Source organism: Triturus cristatus, chromosome 12 (assembly GCF_964204655.1).
Source record: "Triturus cristatus chromosome 12, aTriCri1.1, whole genome shotgun sequence".
Lineage (NCBI taxonomy): Eukaryota > Metazoa > Chordata > Amphibia > Caudata > Salamandridae > Triturus > Triturus cristatus.
Genome location: NC_140595.1, coordinates 2,152,905 through 2,169,037, shown reverse-complemented (window position 1 = coordinate 2,169,037; position 16,133 = coordinate 2,152,905). Strand labels below are relative to the sequence as shown.

At 51.8% G+C, this 16,133-nt stretch overlaps 1 protein-coding gene across 10 annotated transcripts in view; it reads right to left on the bottom strand.

Moving 5' to 3' along the window:
* The window catches only part of LOC146772124 (CTD small phosphatase-like protein 3), a 95,017-nt gene that overhangs the window by 57,318 nt on the left and 21,566 nt on the right, over positions 1-16,133 (bottom strand). For all 10 annotated transcript variants that reach the window (XM_085637529.1, XM_085637532.1, XM_085637533.1 and 7 more), the window contains exons 2-4: positions 11,379-11,527; positions 9,639-9,753; positions 539-679 (exon numbers count right to left, since the gene is read on the bottom strand). In XM_085637529.1, the coding sequence (XP_085493655.1) occupies positions 539-679; positions 9,639-9,753; positions 11,379-11,525 (403 nt within the window). In that variant the 5' untranslated portion in view covers positions 11,526-11,527. The remainder of the gene's footprint in view (positions 1-538; positions 680-9,638; positions 9,754-11,378; positions 11,528-16,133) is intronic.

The window sequence follows — 16,133 nt, the reverse complement described above, 5'->3', positions numbered from 1 at the left end:
ATCAATGGGCCTAAGACAGGCTAATTCAGAAAGGGCTAAAGCTAATGCAGACAAGAATTACCTATCCGTACCCTGAAATAAACACAAAAGGAACAGAATCTCATGGGCTTCTAGGAGGGTAACAAGCTGCAGAGGTGTGCGTTCTACCTAGGAAAAGAAGCAAAAACAGGGCAAGAGTACCTAAAGCAAAAGGACTACCAGGGCAACAGTACCTGAAACAAGGCACAGCATGGACCAGTCACTAGAGACATGGCCGATTCAACAGAATTGTCTTGGATAGATGTCAACTCCCCAGATTTACAGCCATCCATCACATCTCATAAGTGTAAACATACCATGACCCTCTGCTCACAACTTGCATCACAACTCGCATGAATGTGTAGACACACCAGGGCCCTCTCTTGTTGCACTATGCGCTCTCGTCTTTTCTCTCATGAGCATATGGCCACCATTGCCCCCTGTGCTCCCATGGTGCACATCCATCTGTTCGTATACAACAGACCATGGGTCCCGAGACATGTCTCAATAGGACGCTCACCAGGGTCCCCTCTGTGAGGTGAGAAGAAGTTGATGACTGGTGAATAAATGCTGCTCAGAAGCTCAGGCTTGCCAAGGAAGGGCTCGTCCAGTTGGAAATGGACACGCATCTCTCGTGACTTCAGAGGGGTCTCCTCCAGGCCTGCAAAACGCAATATAGACAGTGAGGTACTCCTTTGTGTTGCAGAAGACACCCCGATTCACCACTGGTTTAAAACAGACATTCCCTGCTAGTAGCAATTGTAGACCTGGTGTGTTATGCTGTGGTGCGAGGGATGGTCTCTCAGAGGAGCTCCCTGCCTCTCACTTGCACATACACTGCAGGAGTGTCTGGGTTGCTGGGGGTGCTTGGTTAGTGAGAGAAGCACCCTGCTTCTGAGAAATGCAGGGACACTGCATGGGACTCTAGTGCTGTGTCTGACTTGTTAGTAAGAGAAGCCCCCTGTCTCTTAGAGGAGCACACACTGCATTAGACCCTGGAGCTGGTGAAGGCTTGTTAGTGAGAGACGCCCCCTGCCTCTTGGGTATATGCACACTGTAGGAAAGTAGGATCTTTCTGGCATAGATACCCCCCATTTCTTGACTAATGTCAGTGTATTTTGACTGTAGTTCACTGGGATCCTGCTAACCAGGCCCCAGTGGTAGTGCTCTCTCCTCTAAATTACACGGTAAATGTTTGTACACCCCACAATTGGCATACTGGGGTACCATTATAAGTCCCTAGTATACGGTGCTGAGGCAACTAGGGCATTAGTCCACTAGGGGTCTCCCATGGGCTGCAGCATGCATTAGGATGGCTGCAGAGCTGCCATCGCGGTCACTGCACTTTTAACCTACAAGTTATCCCCAAGGTAGGCCCTTCAGTCCTAGGGCAGGGTGTATGGTTGTAAGTGTGTGGAACCCTGCATGAGCAGAGGTACCCCTACAAACCCCAGACTCCATTCTCTGGGCTTTGGAAGTGCAGGACAGCCATTATAAGGTATGTAGTGGACACTGGCAAGTCGAAATGTCCCAACTACATTATGGCTGCCCCGAACCTGGTTTTGTTTGGTATCAAACACGTTGGAATTAGGAAACTGCACCAAATTCAGTGTTAGTTTCATGATGTCATGTACTGGGGGGCTCCTTAGAGGACCCCCCAATACCACCTGCTTAGCTTTACAGGGTCTGCCTGCCAACCGGCGCTGCTGCTGACTCTAGACAGTGTTCTGCTCCCCTGCTGATGAGCTTAACTCGAGCAGGGGAAGCTGAACAAAGGATTTCCTGCAAAGGAGAGGTGTGACAACCTATTCTTTAGAATTAAGTTGTGTGGGGACGCTTCCGAGCACCACCAAACTGCATTGAAGGGCACTATGGTGCCCTCCTTGCATCAACCAGTTTTTCCCAGTTCAGGAGCCCTTGGCTCTCGCTCTGGTGCAAAGCTACACAAAGGACAGGGGAGTGTCCACACCCCAGTCCAGCTCCTCCCTAGGGAGGTGCCCAGAGCTCCTCCAGATGGCCACTTGATTCTGCCATGTTGAATCTTGGCCCCTGGGAGCATCTGACTGGCTAAGACAGCTGAGTAATGTCCCTGACCCCCTCTGATAGGCTGGTCACCACAGAAGAGGTGCTTTCCCTTTTTAGGGTTAAGGGCTCCCCTGAGGGTGGGACCTTAGATTCGTCCCCACAACGACTTCAAGATCCAACTGCGTGTTGTCTGAAGACTCCTTCAAAAGACTCTTTTGCTGGTGGACACTGGAACTCTGCTGATCTTCGAGCCAGGACCAAAGTCAAGATGAACTGCTCCGGTGGGAAGATTCCGGCTTGATCTTCGTCCCTGTGCTTCTTCAAGTTCTGCAACTTTGTGGCCATGCAGCCTCTGTTCCACTAAGGACCCAGCCTGCACCCACTCTAGAAGGAATCTCCCTTGAAGTGAAGGAGTCCCTTCTCTGCATCCTCAGGCACCTCTTCGGCGGTGCCCGGTTTGCTGATCCTATCGTCCCACAGACATCGCCCGGCTCTGCAACACAGGTTGTGGTTTGTTGGTTCTTCGGAGGCCTGCAACTGGGGTGACTGTAATTCCTCTCAAGCCGACGTTAGCTGCCTCCGTGTTCACTGTGCCTTTTTTTCGTTGTCTAGGCCTGTTGGCTCTCTTCGCGAAATATCTTTAAGCTCCAAGAAGCCCCAGCCTCCAGCAGTGCACAGCTCCAAGAACGATGTCCCGCCTCTATCCTCTGCATCGTGGGGCTTCATCTCATGTGTGCTGTTAAGGCTTCTCTGCGACACCCTGTGCCTCCAAGGGTCCTCAAGGGGGCTCGATCGTTTCCTGCTGGCTCTCATGCCTGTTGAGGGCCGGCCCTGACTTACCCCTTCTGGGTTAGTCCCACAGACCTTGTTGGCCTGCAATGCAGAATCTTCTTTCGTGATCCATTGTTTGCATTTGCCAAAGCTTGTTGGTGGTCCTGCTGGCCACTGATCTTTCTGCACACGTCGACCTGCGTGGGACAGCTCATGGGAGGCTACTGTGCTCCAGCATCGTCACCTGGTCTCCACAGCTGCCGCTTCAACCTCATTGTGCTACAGTAAGAACCTCCAGCAAGGGTTGGTTTCATGCTCCTGTGTCACCTGGAAATCTCTGTGTGGTTTGGACTTTGTCCCCTCTGCTTTCAGGTTCTTCTCGTCTGGATTCCATGTCTTGGTCCACCGGCCTGGCCCATGAGACTCTGTAGCTGCTGATCTTCCACGAACCTCCATTGGCATCTACGGGTGGTTCCGAAACCATTTCATCCCTATGCACCCGGGCTCCCTGGTATAGGTATCCTGGTTTCTGAGGTATCAACGGGTGGGGTGGCTCTCCAACCTTCCTTGATCCCTGTGGTTCTTTCAGGGTTTTTTGGGTAGGGTCTTAGAACTGTAAAAATGCAACAGCGACTTATCCTGTGGTGGCCTATGGACATTTGACCTGGTGTAACCACTCTGCAACAGGGCGCCTTGAGGTCCCTGGCTACTCACCTTGGGCGGTTGGGGAACAACCTTTACAACGCAACTTTTACAACGCACTACCTTTACAACGCATTTTTTACAACGCATAATCCATTACAACACATTCCATTACAACGCATACTACCATTACAACGCATACCATTACAACGCATAATATTACACTACACTATCCAACACTTACCCTACTGTTGCACCCCCTGGAGTTAGAATAGTAATTTTTACCCCTATACTATCCAACACTTACCCTACTGATGCACCCCCTGGAGTTAGAACAGTAATTTTTACCCCTATACTATCCAACACTTACCCTACTGTTGCACCCACTGGAGTTAGAATAGTATTTTTTACCCCTATACTATCCAACACTTACCCTACTGTTGCACCCCCTGGAGTTAGAATAGTAATTTTTACCCCTATACTATCCAACAATTACCCTACTGTTGCACCCCCTGGAGTTAGAATAGTAATTTTTACCCCTATACTATCCAACACTTACCCTACTGTTGGACCCCCTGGAGTTAGAATAGTATTTTTTACCCCTATACTATCCAACACTTACCCTACTGTTGCACCCCCTGGAGTTAGAATAGTAATTTTTACCCCTATACTATCCAACACTTACCCTACTGATGCACCCCCTGGAGTTAGAATAGTAATTTTTACCCCTATACTATCCAACACTTACCCTACTGATGCACCCCCTGGAGTTAGAATAGTAATTTTTACCCCTATACTATCCAACACTTACCCTACTGTTGCACCCACTGGAGTTAGAATAGTATTTTTTACCCCTATACTATCCAACACTTACCCTACTGTTGCACCCCCTGGAGTTAGAATAGTAATTTTTACCCCTATACTATCCAACAATTACCCTACTGTTGCACCCCCTGGAGTTAGAATAGTAATTTTTACCCCTATACTATCCAACACTTACCCTACTGTTGCACCCCCTGGAGTTAGAAAAGTAACTTTTGCCCCTATACTATCTAATACTTACCTTAAATGTAATTTAATATTATGCGTTGTAATGGTATGCGTTGTAAAGGTAGTATGCGTTGTAATGGAAATGCGTTGTAAAGGTATTTTTTAAAAATGCGTTGTAGTGTCATGCGTTGTAATGTCATGCGTTGTAATGGATTATGCGTTGTAAAAAATGCGTTGTAAGTGCATGCGTTGTAAAAGTGTGCGTTGTAACGTCATACATCCGGGCGGTTACGTGTTTCCCCCGGGTTCATCCAGCCTTGGTTACTAGTCCAGTTTTGGTACTTACCTCACATCCCACTATTTTAATATATGGTTTGGCCCCTTCAGTCGTGCCCAATGTGGTTTTCTATGCTACTTATCTATTTCTGAAGTATTGTTGGTGATAGCTCTCCATTGCTACCGCTCAAGAGCTCTGGTTTTCAGGGACCTAAACACCATCACTAAGGGGTGCCTGGAATCAGTGCAGAGTGCCTCCCCATAGGTGGACACTGTATACTGAACCAGCCTCTTACACACACTGCATTAGATCCTGGTGCTTGGGTTGGCCTGTTCGTGAGAGAAGCCACCTGCCTCTTGGGTGTGTGCACACTGCATTACACCCTAATGTGTGGATGCCTTATCTGATAGAGACTTCCAGATGCAGATTCCTCACCTTTGAATTTTTTCTGGCGTCAGACTGGATCCGTAAGATTTTTCATGAGCAGTACCCCTTTGCGCCGTTAGGTGGCGTCGTTCAGCTCAATGTGTGTGTCACTGGAAAGTACGTCCACGGCACAGATATCGGCCCCCCCCTAGGCGCACTGACATCAGTTCATTTCTTTCCGTGCAAGCTAGCGCGGATCTGAGACTAGCCACACTTCAGTCACTGTTTAACTGGATTCTTTCAATGTTTTGTCGAGTGTTTTTGAGGATTTTCCTCCTAGTGTGTTTGGAAGATGTCATATAGGAAGACATGATTCAAGCCTCGCGGAGCCTGTTATTGGCCGATGTCAGTGACGGGCTCACACCATGTCTGCCTGTCTTGTTTATAGCGCGACCAGGACCAAAAGTAGGGCTCCCATTTCCACACCATGAACCAAAAGACTTTAAAGGAGCAGTCCCAAAAGCTCTTGGCAGCCCAGCATGCAACTCCATGTAAATCGAGGTCCCAGTCGAGAGGAAGGTCCCGGGTGCGCTCACGGAGTCCAAAGTTGTCGTCCCATTCCAAGTCCTCAGTCGTCCTTCGGCAGACTATGGAAAAGCATCAACATTCAAGGTCTGGTTCCACAGTAGAGCCTGCGCTGGGCCGACTCCACGCCTCAACGACTTTCGGGAGCAGGAGCATCACCCGCCCAACTAGAAAAGTTCTGTGAGGCCATGCTCCTCATATTTGGGCGGCCGGACCCCTCTGGCACGCCTTTGGGTCCCATAGGGTCAGAGGGGACAACATCTCATTCTGCACCGGCTGCTTCAGCCCAGGCTTCATTAGTCTCCCGTGGATCAATTCCTGGATACGGATTGACACTGGTGGCACCAACTCGATCTTCGTTGACGTTGGTCCCGATTGCCAACGCTTCTGGCGCCGCCATCCCCATTGGGATACCGGATACGGAGCCGGATGGGAGTTGCAGGACGCCGACTGCGGTGCCGACATGAGCCTTGCCACCTAGATCAGACTCGGATCTCTATTCCCTTGGGTTAGGACTCAAGAAAGAATGGGAGGGGTCGCTGGACCCTGGAGAAAAGCAGTCATATGAGAAGGACCCTGGCATGGAGTGGTGTAAGGAACTGGGTAAAGCCAGTGGACTGGATACCGCTCCAGATACTGGTCTGCTTTCTCTCCCTACTGCGGCTACGGATGTAGGACCCTCGTACGCAATTCTTGGTCCGGTTCGGCTGAGGTCCGTGACCTTCTGTTGCCTTTGGTGACAGTCAAGAGTAACAGCTTGACAGAGGTGCTGCAACCGGGAGCCTCCAATCCAAACCGCTACTCCAGTTCAATGACTCCCTCACTGATGTTCTTTTGGGGACTTGGTCCAAACCCAACACAGAGGCTCCTGTGAATACGATGACACCCACATTTCCTCACCCAACATCCTACCCAGGAGAGATTAGTGGTCCAAGCCTCAGTATCCCATGGCGCATTCCCTACCGCTTCCCAGGTTAGGGAATCCAAGAGGCGGGACTGCTTTGGGAAGAAGCCTGGCATTGCAGTCTAAACACTGCATGCTATTTGGGCCGTCACTCCCACACTCGGGCACAGTTGTGCAAGTGCTGCTGTCCTGGAGGAAGAGACACACAATTAATGGACGGAATGTTTTTTGGTTTTGCCCCTCTTCAGCCAGGATAGCTTGAATCCAGTGGCACAGTGAGCCCGGGACCTACGTCTAGGCATACCCTTCCTGGAGGAGGCCCTGGCTGTACACTCTCAGGGTGTTGCCAATGGGAGAGACACACCAAAGTTTACCATCCACTGGACAGGCTCGCTGAGCAGAGCGGTTTCATCAACAGTGGCGCTCAGGTGCCACACCTGGATGAGTGCAAAAACAACAGTTGATGGACAGAATGCAGAACAATGTCATACATTCACCCAAGTACAGAGATCTGGGCCTAAATCCATCGTTTTTTTGCTCACCATGCCTTTCCAGTTTGGACCCAGCCATATGCAGGGAGGACCTGGCTTGGCAGTTCGGGCTGGACTGTTCCCATGAGGCACAGGGTCAAGACTGATTTGCACATGGCTGGGTTCAAACTGGAATGGCATGGTGAGCAAAAAAAAACGATGGATTTAGGCCCAGATCTCTGTACTGGGGTGAATGTATGACATTGTTCTACATTCTGTCCATCAACTTTGATTTTGCATTTGTCACCCTGAGTGGGAAGGGTATGCCCAGACGTGGGTCCCGTGCTCTCCATGCCACTGGAATCAAGCTACCCTGGCTGAAGAGGGGAGAAACCCCAAAACCGGTCCTAGGATGCTTGTTTACAGTCCAGGGAGGACCTGGCTTGGCAGTTCAGGCTGGACTGTTCCCATGAGGCACAGGGTCAAGACTGATTTGCATACGGCTGGGTTCAAACTGGAACGGCATGGTGAGCAAAAAAAACTATGGATTTAGGCCCAGATCTCTGTACTGGGGTGAATGTATGACATTGTTCTGCATTCTGTCCATCAACTTTGATTTTGCATTTGTCACACCTGGATGAGGACACCTGGCTTTTCAGAAGATGTCCAGGCTTCCCATATGGACATGCCCCTTGATAGCACCAGTCTCTTCGGAGACAAAGCATATTCGGCGCTTGAGCGCTTCAATGACAGTCAGGCTACGGTCAAGTTCTTGGACATTTCTATGGCCCCTTATCACCCACATTCTGCCCTTTGTTCCTTTCGTGGCCAAGGAAGGGACTTCCAACCGCACCAATTCCCTCCCAGCCACCAAGCCGCACATGGTCCTCAGCCTCTGCTTGGCCGACGGCATGGTAACCAGTTGCGTGGTCGGGTAAGTCAGTGGTCTGGCCAGTCTTTCTATCCTGCATCAAGTAAAGGCTAGTACAGGTGTTCACGGACAACACGACCGCCATGTGGTGCTGCAAGAAATAGGGCGGGGTGGGATCGTGGACCCTCTATCAAGAGGACCTGCATCTCTGGACATGACTTGAACAGGAGGGCATATCCCTAGTGGTTCAACACCTGGCAGGTTCCCTGAACACCAGAAGGAGAAACCCAGCCATCGATGCTTGGCGGATCACAAATTATGTCTCCATCCGGAGGTGGCGCAAGGTCTTTTTCAACAGTGGGGAGCGCCTTGGTCAGATCAGTCTGCTTCTATTGAGAACGCGAAATGGCAGCAGTTTTGCTTGCTGGAGTTTCCAAAGTGACACTCGCTCGGAGATGCTTTTCATCTCGAGTTGAGCTCAGGCCTCCTGTATGCCTTTCCGCCCATACCGCTCCTGCCCAGAGTTCAAGAAGGTCAGGAGCAACCGGGCCAAAGTCACCCTTGTGGCTCTGGACTGGGCACGGAGACTTTGGTATCCCAAGCTACTGAGCATGGCAATCGCTCGACCAGTCAGACTGTCAAAAAGCAAACTTCTGAAGGCTTTCTAGCTCATTCCACCTTACCTTAAGCTGCAACCACTGCATTAGCATGTGGAGTAAGGGTCCTGGACAGCCGTGGCCCGTGCAGTTAAGAGCGGGGTGGGATTATTTAATTTTCCCTCATCATCGTCTGTCGAAATCCCCCACCGCACTTATTTGCACGGGCAGTGCCTGGTTCTAGACATCTACCAGGCAGCAACTTGTGCTTCCCTGAACACGTTCTCCAAACACTACCGTCTGGAAATTCAGGTCCATAGAGATGGTCACGTCACCGGTTTGGTCCTGCAGGACCTCCTTGTGTGAAATTTGTCAGCAGACCCACCTCCGGGGAGGTATTTCTTGGGTATCTTTACAAAGGTATGGATCTGCAGCTAGAGGTCTCTTATCTGATGAACAAGTTACTTACCTTTGGTAATGCCTTATCAGGGAGAGACTCCATCTAGCCGCAGATTCCTTACCGACTCACTCATCCGTTGCACTCTGCGAATGGATTTCTAGGGACAGGGCTGATCCTTTTCAGGGCTCTAGTTTGCCTATCAACGGTCAGTGCTCTGCATGGCTCCACGCTTCTGGTGTGAAAAGAAACTGATGTCAGCACGCCTAGGTGGCACCTATAAAGGTGCAGTTGAAGTCACTTCCATCTCGGACAACGCCGGTGACGTCACTTCCATCTTGGACTATGCATTTTGAGCCAATCAATGCTACCTACGAGCGCCTAGGGGTATTGTTCACGGAAAATCTTCTGGATCCAGTCCTAAAGCCTGGGGAAATACAAAGGTAGGGAATCTGCAGCTAGATATAGTCTGTACCAGAGCGTTACCGAAATTAAGTAAGATGTTCGTTAAGGAGAGAAAATCCCTGGCTCTTCAGTGTGCACACTGCGTTAAACCCAGGCGTGGTGATGGCTTGTTCATGGGAGAAGCTCCCTGTCTCTTAGATGGGCACGCTCTCCATTAGATTCTTCTGCTGGGGATGGTTTGTAATTGAGAGAAGCTCCCTGCTTTATAGATGTGGAGATGTTTTTTTAATTGAAATAATCTGGAATCTGTATTGGCTTTACCTTGAATCTCTTCTGACCGTTTTCGCTTCATCTTCACCAGCCTTGAAGCTCTCTTTATGGGCTTTGTTAACAGTTCCTCCTCTTCCAGGCCACATAAGGATGAGCTGCATCTTTTCTGAGTAAAACAGAATAATCCACTTTTATTATCTAATTTCAGGCTGATGGGCGCAAATTCCAATAGAAGCCAGCAAGCAGGACAGATAGTGGCCAAATCAGAACCCACTTTATCTCCCACCCTCCCCTGAGACATGCAGGACAAACACAGCTATGTCTTAACACCGACCACCAGACAGGCAGAACATACTGACCATATGCCAACACCGTTTCACTCCCCCACCAGACAGGCAGAACATACTGACCATATGCCAACACTGCTTCACTCCCCCACCAGACAGGCAGAACATACTGACCATATGCCAACACCGCCTCATCCCCCCAAGACATGGAGAACAGACAAACCATGTATCAAAACCCCTTCACCTACCTCCTAAACGACATTCAAGACAGACGGATCATGTATCAACACCCATTCACTCCCCCCACAGACATGTAACACATACTGACCATATGCAAACACCCTTTCAACAAGCCCCCCCCCCCAAAAAAAAAGACAAGCAGGACAGACAGACCATGTATCAGCACCCCTTCACGCCCCATGACACGCAGGACAGAGACTTTGTATCAACACCCCTTCACCCCCCCTAAAAGACATGCAGGACAGACAAACCATTTATCAACACCCTTTTACTTCCCCATCACACATGCAAGATAGACAGACCATATATCAACATCCCTTCACCCCTCTTCCCCACCAAAGGCATGCAGGAGTGACGGACTATGTATCATCAACCCTTCACCCCCTGCCCCCCGAATCAAAGACATGCAGGACAGACAGACCATATATCAATACCCCTTTACCCCCTCTCCATGCCCCCCACCAAAAATATGTAGGACAGACATACCATGTATCAACACCACTTCACTTACCCATCAGACATGCAGCACAGACTGGCCATTTCACAGCCCTCCTTTACTTCCCCCTATCAGGCATGAAGAACAAGTAGCGGACATGGTTCTGAGTGTGCTGTTGCAGCTGAGGCCCTGTATAGACTTCTCTGCCCTGTGTCTAGGTGTGCTTAGATGTCAGGGGACTTGTGTCTGGTTGGCCTCTCATGGCTTGGGACCCTCTCGCTGGCTGGGCTCACACGGCTGGGGCCCTCTGGCTGGCTGGGCTCATGGCTGGGGCCCCCTGGCTGGTTGGGCTCACGGCTGGGGCCCTCTGGCTGGTTGGGCTCACGGCTGGCTGGGCTCATGGCTGGGGCCCTATGGCTGGCTGGGCTCATGGCTAGGGCCCTCTGGCTGGCTGACTCAATCCTAGGGCACTGGGTCTGGCTGGGCTCAGTAGCTTTGCTCAATCTTTGTACTCCCATGACAAGAGGGGAGGTAGGAGGACATGGAGGGGTTGAAGACTAAATTCCTAGGTCTCTGTATATGTACACCATGGCAACTACAGCCCTCGCTCCCTTCGCTTTGGGTTTTTTCTCCATAGTGCATGTGCCTATAATCCCACCCCCACCAGTGTAACCCAGATTACTCACCTCGGTACTCACACCAAAGGTGTCAGCCTCAATGCACCACACTCTGTGCAAGTGTCTGCTCCATGATTTCTGGAGTGAAGAACATTCCCATCGTCTCTCCCCTCTGCCCCCACAAGTCATGCATGCTTTGGTTGCCACTCACCACTCTCTGGGCCCTTAATTCTAACCGAGGTGTTCGGGGGGTTTTGGGGGTTCGTGGGCTTGCATCAAAGTTCCGGGGTCGTGGGGTGCGGGGTGTTGTTGGTTCTGGAAGTTCTCTCACCGGGATCTTACGTGACCGGAGGATCATTTCTGTAGGAAAAAAACAAGCATAAGAGGAGGTTTGGTGAAACGGTTGGCATGAAAGAAGAGCCATGTTAGTCCAAGACCAGTGATAAGAAGACCAAAATATTACAAACGCAACAAGACAGTAGTCCAGCTGAAAGCGAGGAACAAGGGCAGTCTTGCCAATACAATCACAGAACTTCAAATGTAAAGCTCAAAGTCACTGCTTCAGACTAACTCCCTACACTAGGAACCACAAACGTTATTCTCCAACTCACCCTCCACAAACTAGTCCCTTAAAATCAAACGGTCAGCGTGAGAAGTTGGCCTGGCATATGCTGGTCACTAGTTATAGTAGCCAACTTGCACCAGTCCAATTCGACTCATGGTAGATAGGTTTAAGACAACCTTTTAAAAAAAGCTATCCTAGTGGTAGCCGTGGAGAGCAGCCTGTTTTACCGTATAATCCCTTGAATTACCAAATGAAAGGACACAACACAGGTATATATATCAAATATATATGTATTTATTTCTAGACACACTCTACTAATCACTTTATGAGATTAGAAGTCAGGAACACATTCAAATATCAACGTTTCACAATAAGTTAAGCACAAATATGGCTGGGGCCCTAGGGGCGTACCAGACCATATACTAAAAAAAGAGGTTTAGGAAAGTCGACTTGCAAGGAGACAAGGCCTAGGGCCTGTAGAATCGCTGGGGCCTCACTAATCCACCCAAGGCAGGTAGGTAAAAGACCCACGGGAGATACGTGCAGTGTGAGAACACAGCCGCGGGTTCCCTATTGATTTCAATGGAGCAAATCGCGTTGGATTTTTAAAGTTTTAGGGTACTTCGAAAAGTCTACAAGCAAGCCACTTACAAGGTAAGTAATTCGAGGGCCTACACACACTAGGGCACCGGAGTGCACGAGTTACCTCACCCAGGGAAGCCGGGTGCATACGTGTCTTTTGGTGTCGGGTCGCGCCGCTGTTTTCTATGGAAGCCAAAGAAGATTTGCTGCTTGCGAAGACTGGAGAAGTGTCCGGAGGAATTCAAGGCTGGATTCAAGATGAAGATGACCTGAAAGCAGAAGGGACAGTGTTCACAGTCACTTGCCAGTGACCCGGGGCCAGGAAGATGGATGCCCACGGATGTCGGGTGATTTCAGGTAATCAAGGGTGTTTTGACTCTTCGCCCAAGAGGTCCAGGAGGGATCGACGATGACCAGCAGCTGGATTCGGAGTGTCCCACGACGTCTGCAGCTGACTGAGGTGTCGGCAACCGGATGGGAGCCAATAAGCCTTGGCAACAGCAAGTCTCGTGAAAAGTGAATAAAGTCAATGGTGCAGACCAGCAAGGTCTGAGGGACTTACCCAGCGAGGGTGAGTGAGGGCAGGCCTGGAGCAACCAGGGGAGCCCTTTGGTTCAATAATAAAGTCTTCAGGGGACCCACAAGCCAACGGGCAAGGGATCACGAAGACGCCTCGTGAGGAAATGCTTTACAGGAGCCCACGGTCACTCGGGACGGGGTAGGCCTCTGATTTCCGGTGCACAACCTGCTGGAGGATTGGGCCACAAATGGTCCAATGCACAAGTTCGTAGAACGTCGTGAAGGGGTTGCACTCGACAATAGTGCACGGTACCCATGTATTGCTATTCCTTGTCACTCGTGGGGTCCACTCGCCTCAGCTCTGCTGGAGACTCACAACGGCCGTTGAGAAGTCAAGAAATCCACTTCCGGGGCTTCCGGGATCTTCGGACTCCGGCGGGAGCGGGAAAGTTTGCGACCGTTGATTCAAGTTTTTGGTGCCTGCCAAGCAGGGGAGTCACTCCTTGACTCCAAGGGAGATTCTTCAGTCTTCCAAAGGTAGTGGAACATCGAAGGGTCAGGATTCTTCTTGTAAAGCGTCGTCCAGGGATATATAACTTGCAATGGCAAGGGTTCCCTAACTTATACTAAAAGAAAGGGAGGGACTAGCTCTATGACCACTCTTCTGGGAGGGTCAGGGGAGTGGGTGGTTACACCCACTTCCCTTTGCCCAGTTTCAATCCAGAGCAGGGACAGGTAGCCCCTGAACCGGTTTGACCTGGCGTATGCACAGAGGAGGCTACTGCTCCCCCAGTGCAGGACTTCAAAGTACTCTAGGAGTGCACACACCCAGCCCCAATACACTAAATCCTGTCTGGAAGGTGGTGACACCTCCCTGTGACAGGATGCCTATTGTTGGGCCTCCTCCACTGCGAGTTTGTCAGCAGCAGGAGAGCAGCCCAGTGTCTGTGCTGATGACTCCATTTTGTGATGCCAGGGCTCTTTCAGATTTCTACCGTGTTTCCACAGTGGGTACATGTCGTCCCCTCTAGAAGGGTGGGATCATACTCCCACACCAGTTACTGGTGTGGGGGTATGATTCCAAGTTGTTTGACACCAAACACGACATGTTTTGATGCAGTCATTCCAAAGTTAGCATTAACCGGGAGGTTATAATGCACTTAAGAGTATGTGGTTTAACCGCATCCACAAACAGCCACAGGGAATAGACCCTGCCAGCTGCAGAGGGGCCCTGCTCAGGCAGAGGCACCCCCTCACATAGTAAACCAAGCACCCTGCCCTCAGGATTGATAGGGCCTGCCATAGTGGTGGCTGATAGGTTTATATGTGTGTGTATGGTGAGATATAGGAACCTATACCTCAGTGAGGAGTGCTAACACTACCTCACCAAGGCTGCAGTAGCAGGCCTGTGGTGTCAGATTTAGTCTGCTTCCCAGGGGTGGCATAATACATGCTTCAGCCCCTGGTGGGCCTGTGAAGTACCTATGCCCTTGGTACCCAAGGTACCATATACAAGGGGCTCATAAGGTACCACATTATCCAATCACTAGTGCATCTAATATGCACTCCAAGTTGTTTAGAGAGAACAGAGAGACTGGCGCTCTGATTAGCAGGGACCCAGCCAGACTATAGCCAGAAACCACTGTTAACATCAGAAAAATAAGTGGGGGCAACATAAGTGCAGATCCTACTCTCCTACAGTCAGAATCACCACTGGCACAGTTAGACACCATAGGTCACTTCAGACTTCGCTTCCGAAAGGGAAATCAGTTGTTGATGTATAAGGTTAGTCGTCGGGGTTCTGCAGTTACTGCTCCAGTCATGACCCTCCATTGTGGTGTCAACAAGATTCATGTTTAGCCTTACAGCTAACCTTTACCAGGGCCATCAGAATACGTCGCCTCCGGACATGGACTTCCTGCATTTACGTGGTGTGCTCAGTCTGTAGACAGATCTCTGAATACAAAATCTGCAGGCAGCCGACCGCCGCTGGATAGTGAGGCGGTCTGCAGGCAGGCGACTGCCGCTGGATAGTGAGGCGGTCTGCAGGCAGCCGGCTGCCGCTGGATAGTGAGGCGGTCTGCAGGCAGCCGGCTGCCGCTGGATAGGCAGACGGTCTGCAGGCAGCCGGCTGCCGCTGGATAGGCAGACGGTCTGCAGGCAGCCGGCTGCCGCTGGATAGGCAGACGGTCTGCAGGCAGCCGGCTGCCGCTGGATAGGCAGACGGTCTGCAGGCAGCCGGCTGCCGCTGGATAGGCAGACGGTCTGCAGGCAGCCGGCTGCCGCTGGATAGGCAGACGGTCTGCATGTAGCCGACCGCCGCTGGATAGGCAGGCGGTCTGCAGCAAGGCGACTGCCGCAGGATAGGCAGGCGGTCTGCAGGCAACCTGCCGCTGGATGGGCAGACGGTCTGCAGGCAGCCAACCGCCGCTGGATAGGCAGATGGAATGCAGGCAGCGACCGCCGCTGGATAGGCTGAAGGAATGCAGGCAGCCGACCGCTGCTGGATAGGCTGAAGGAATGCAGGCAGCCGACCGCCGCTGGATAGGCTGAAGGAATGCAGGCAGCGACCGCCGCTGGATGGGCAGACGGTCTGCAGGCAGCCAACCGCCGCTGGATAGGCAGAAGGAATGCAGGCAGCCAACCGCCGCTGGATAGGCAGAAGGAATGCAGGCAGCGACCGCCGCTAGATAGGCAGAAGGAATGCAGGCAGCCGACCGCTGCTGGATAGGCTGAAGGAATGCAGGCAGCCGACCGCCGCTGGATAGGCTGAAGGAATGCAGGCAGCCGGCTGCCGCTGGATCGGCAGACGGCCTGCAGGCAGCCGGCTGCCGCTGGATCGGCAGACGGCCTGCAGGCAGCCGGCTGCCGCTGGATCGGCAGACGGCCTGCAGGCAGCCGGCTGCCGCTGGATCGGCAGACGGCCTGCAGGCAGCCGGCTGCCGCTGGATCGGCAGACGGCCTGCAGGCAGCCGGCTGCCGCTGGATCGGCAGACGGCCTGCAGGCAGCCGGCTGCCGCTGGATCGGCAGACGGCCTGCAGGCAGCCGACTGCTGCATAGGCAGACGGAATGCAGGCAGGCGACTGCCGCTGGATAGGCAGGCTGTCTGCAGGCGGAATGCAGGCAGCGACCGCCGCTGGATAGGCAGAAAGAATGCAGGCAGCGACCGCCGCTGGATAGGCAGAAGGAATGCAGGCAGCGACCGCCGCTGGATAGGCAGAAGGAATGCAGGCAGCCGGCTGCCGCTGGATCGGCAGGCGGCCTGCAGGCAGCCGGCTGCCGCTGGATCGGCAGGCGGC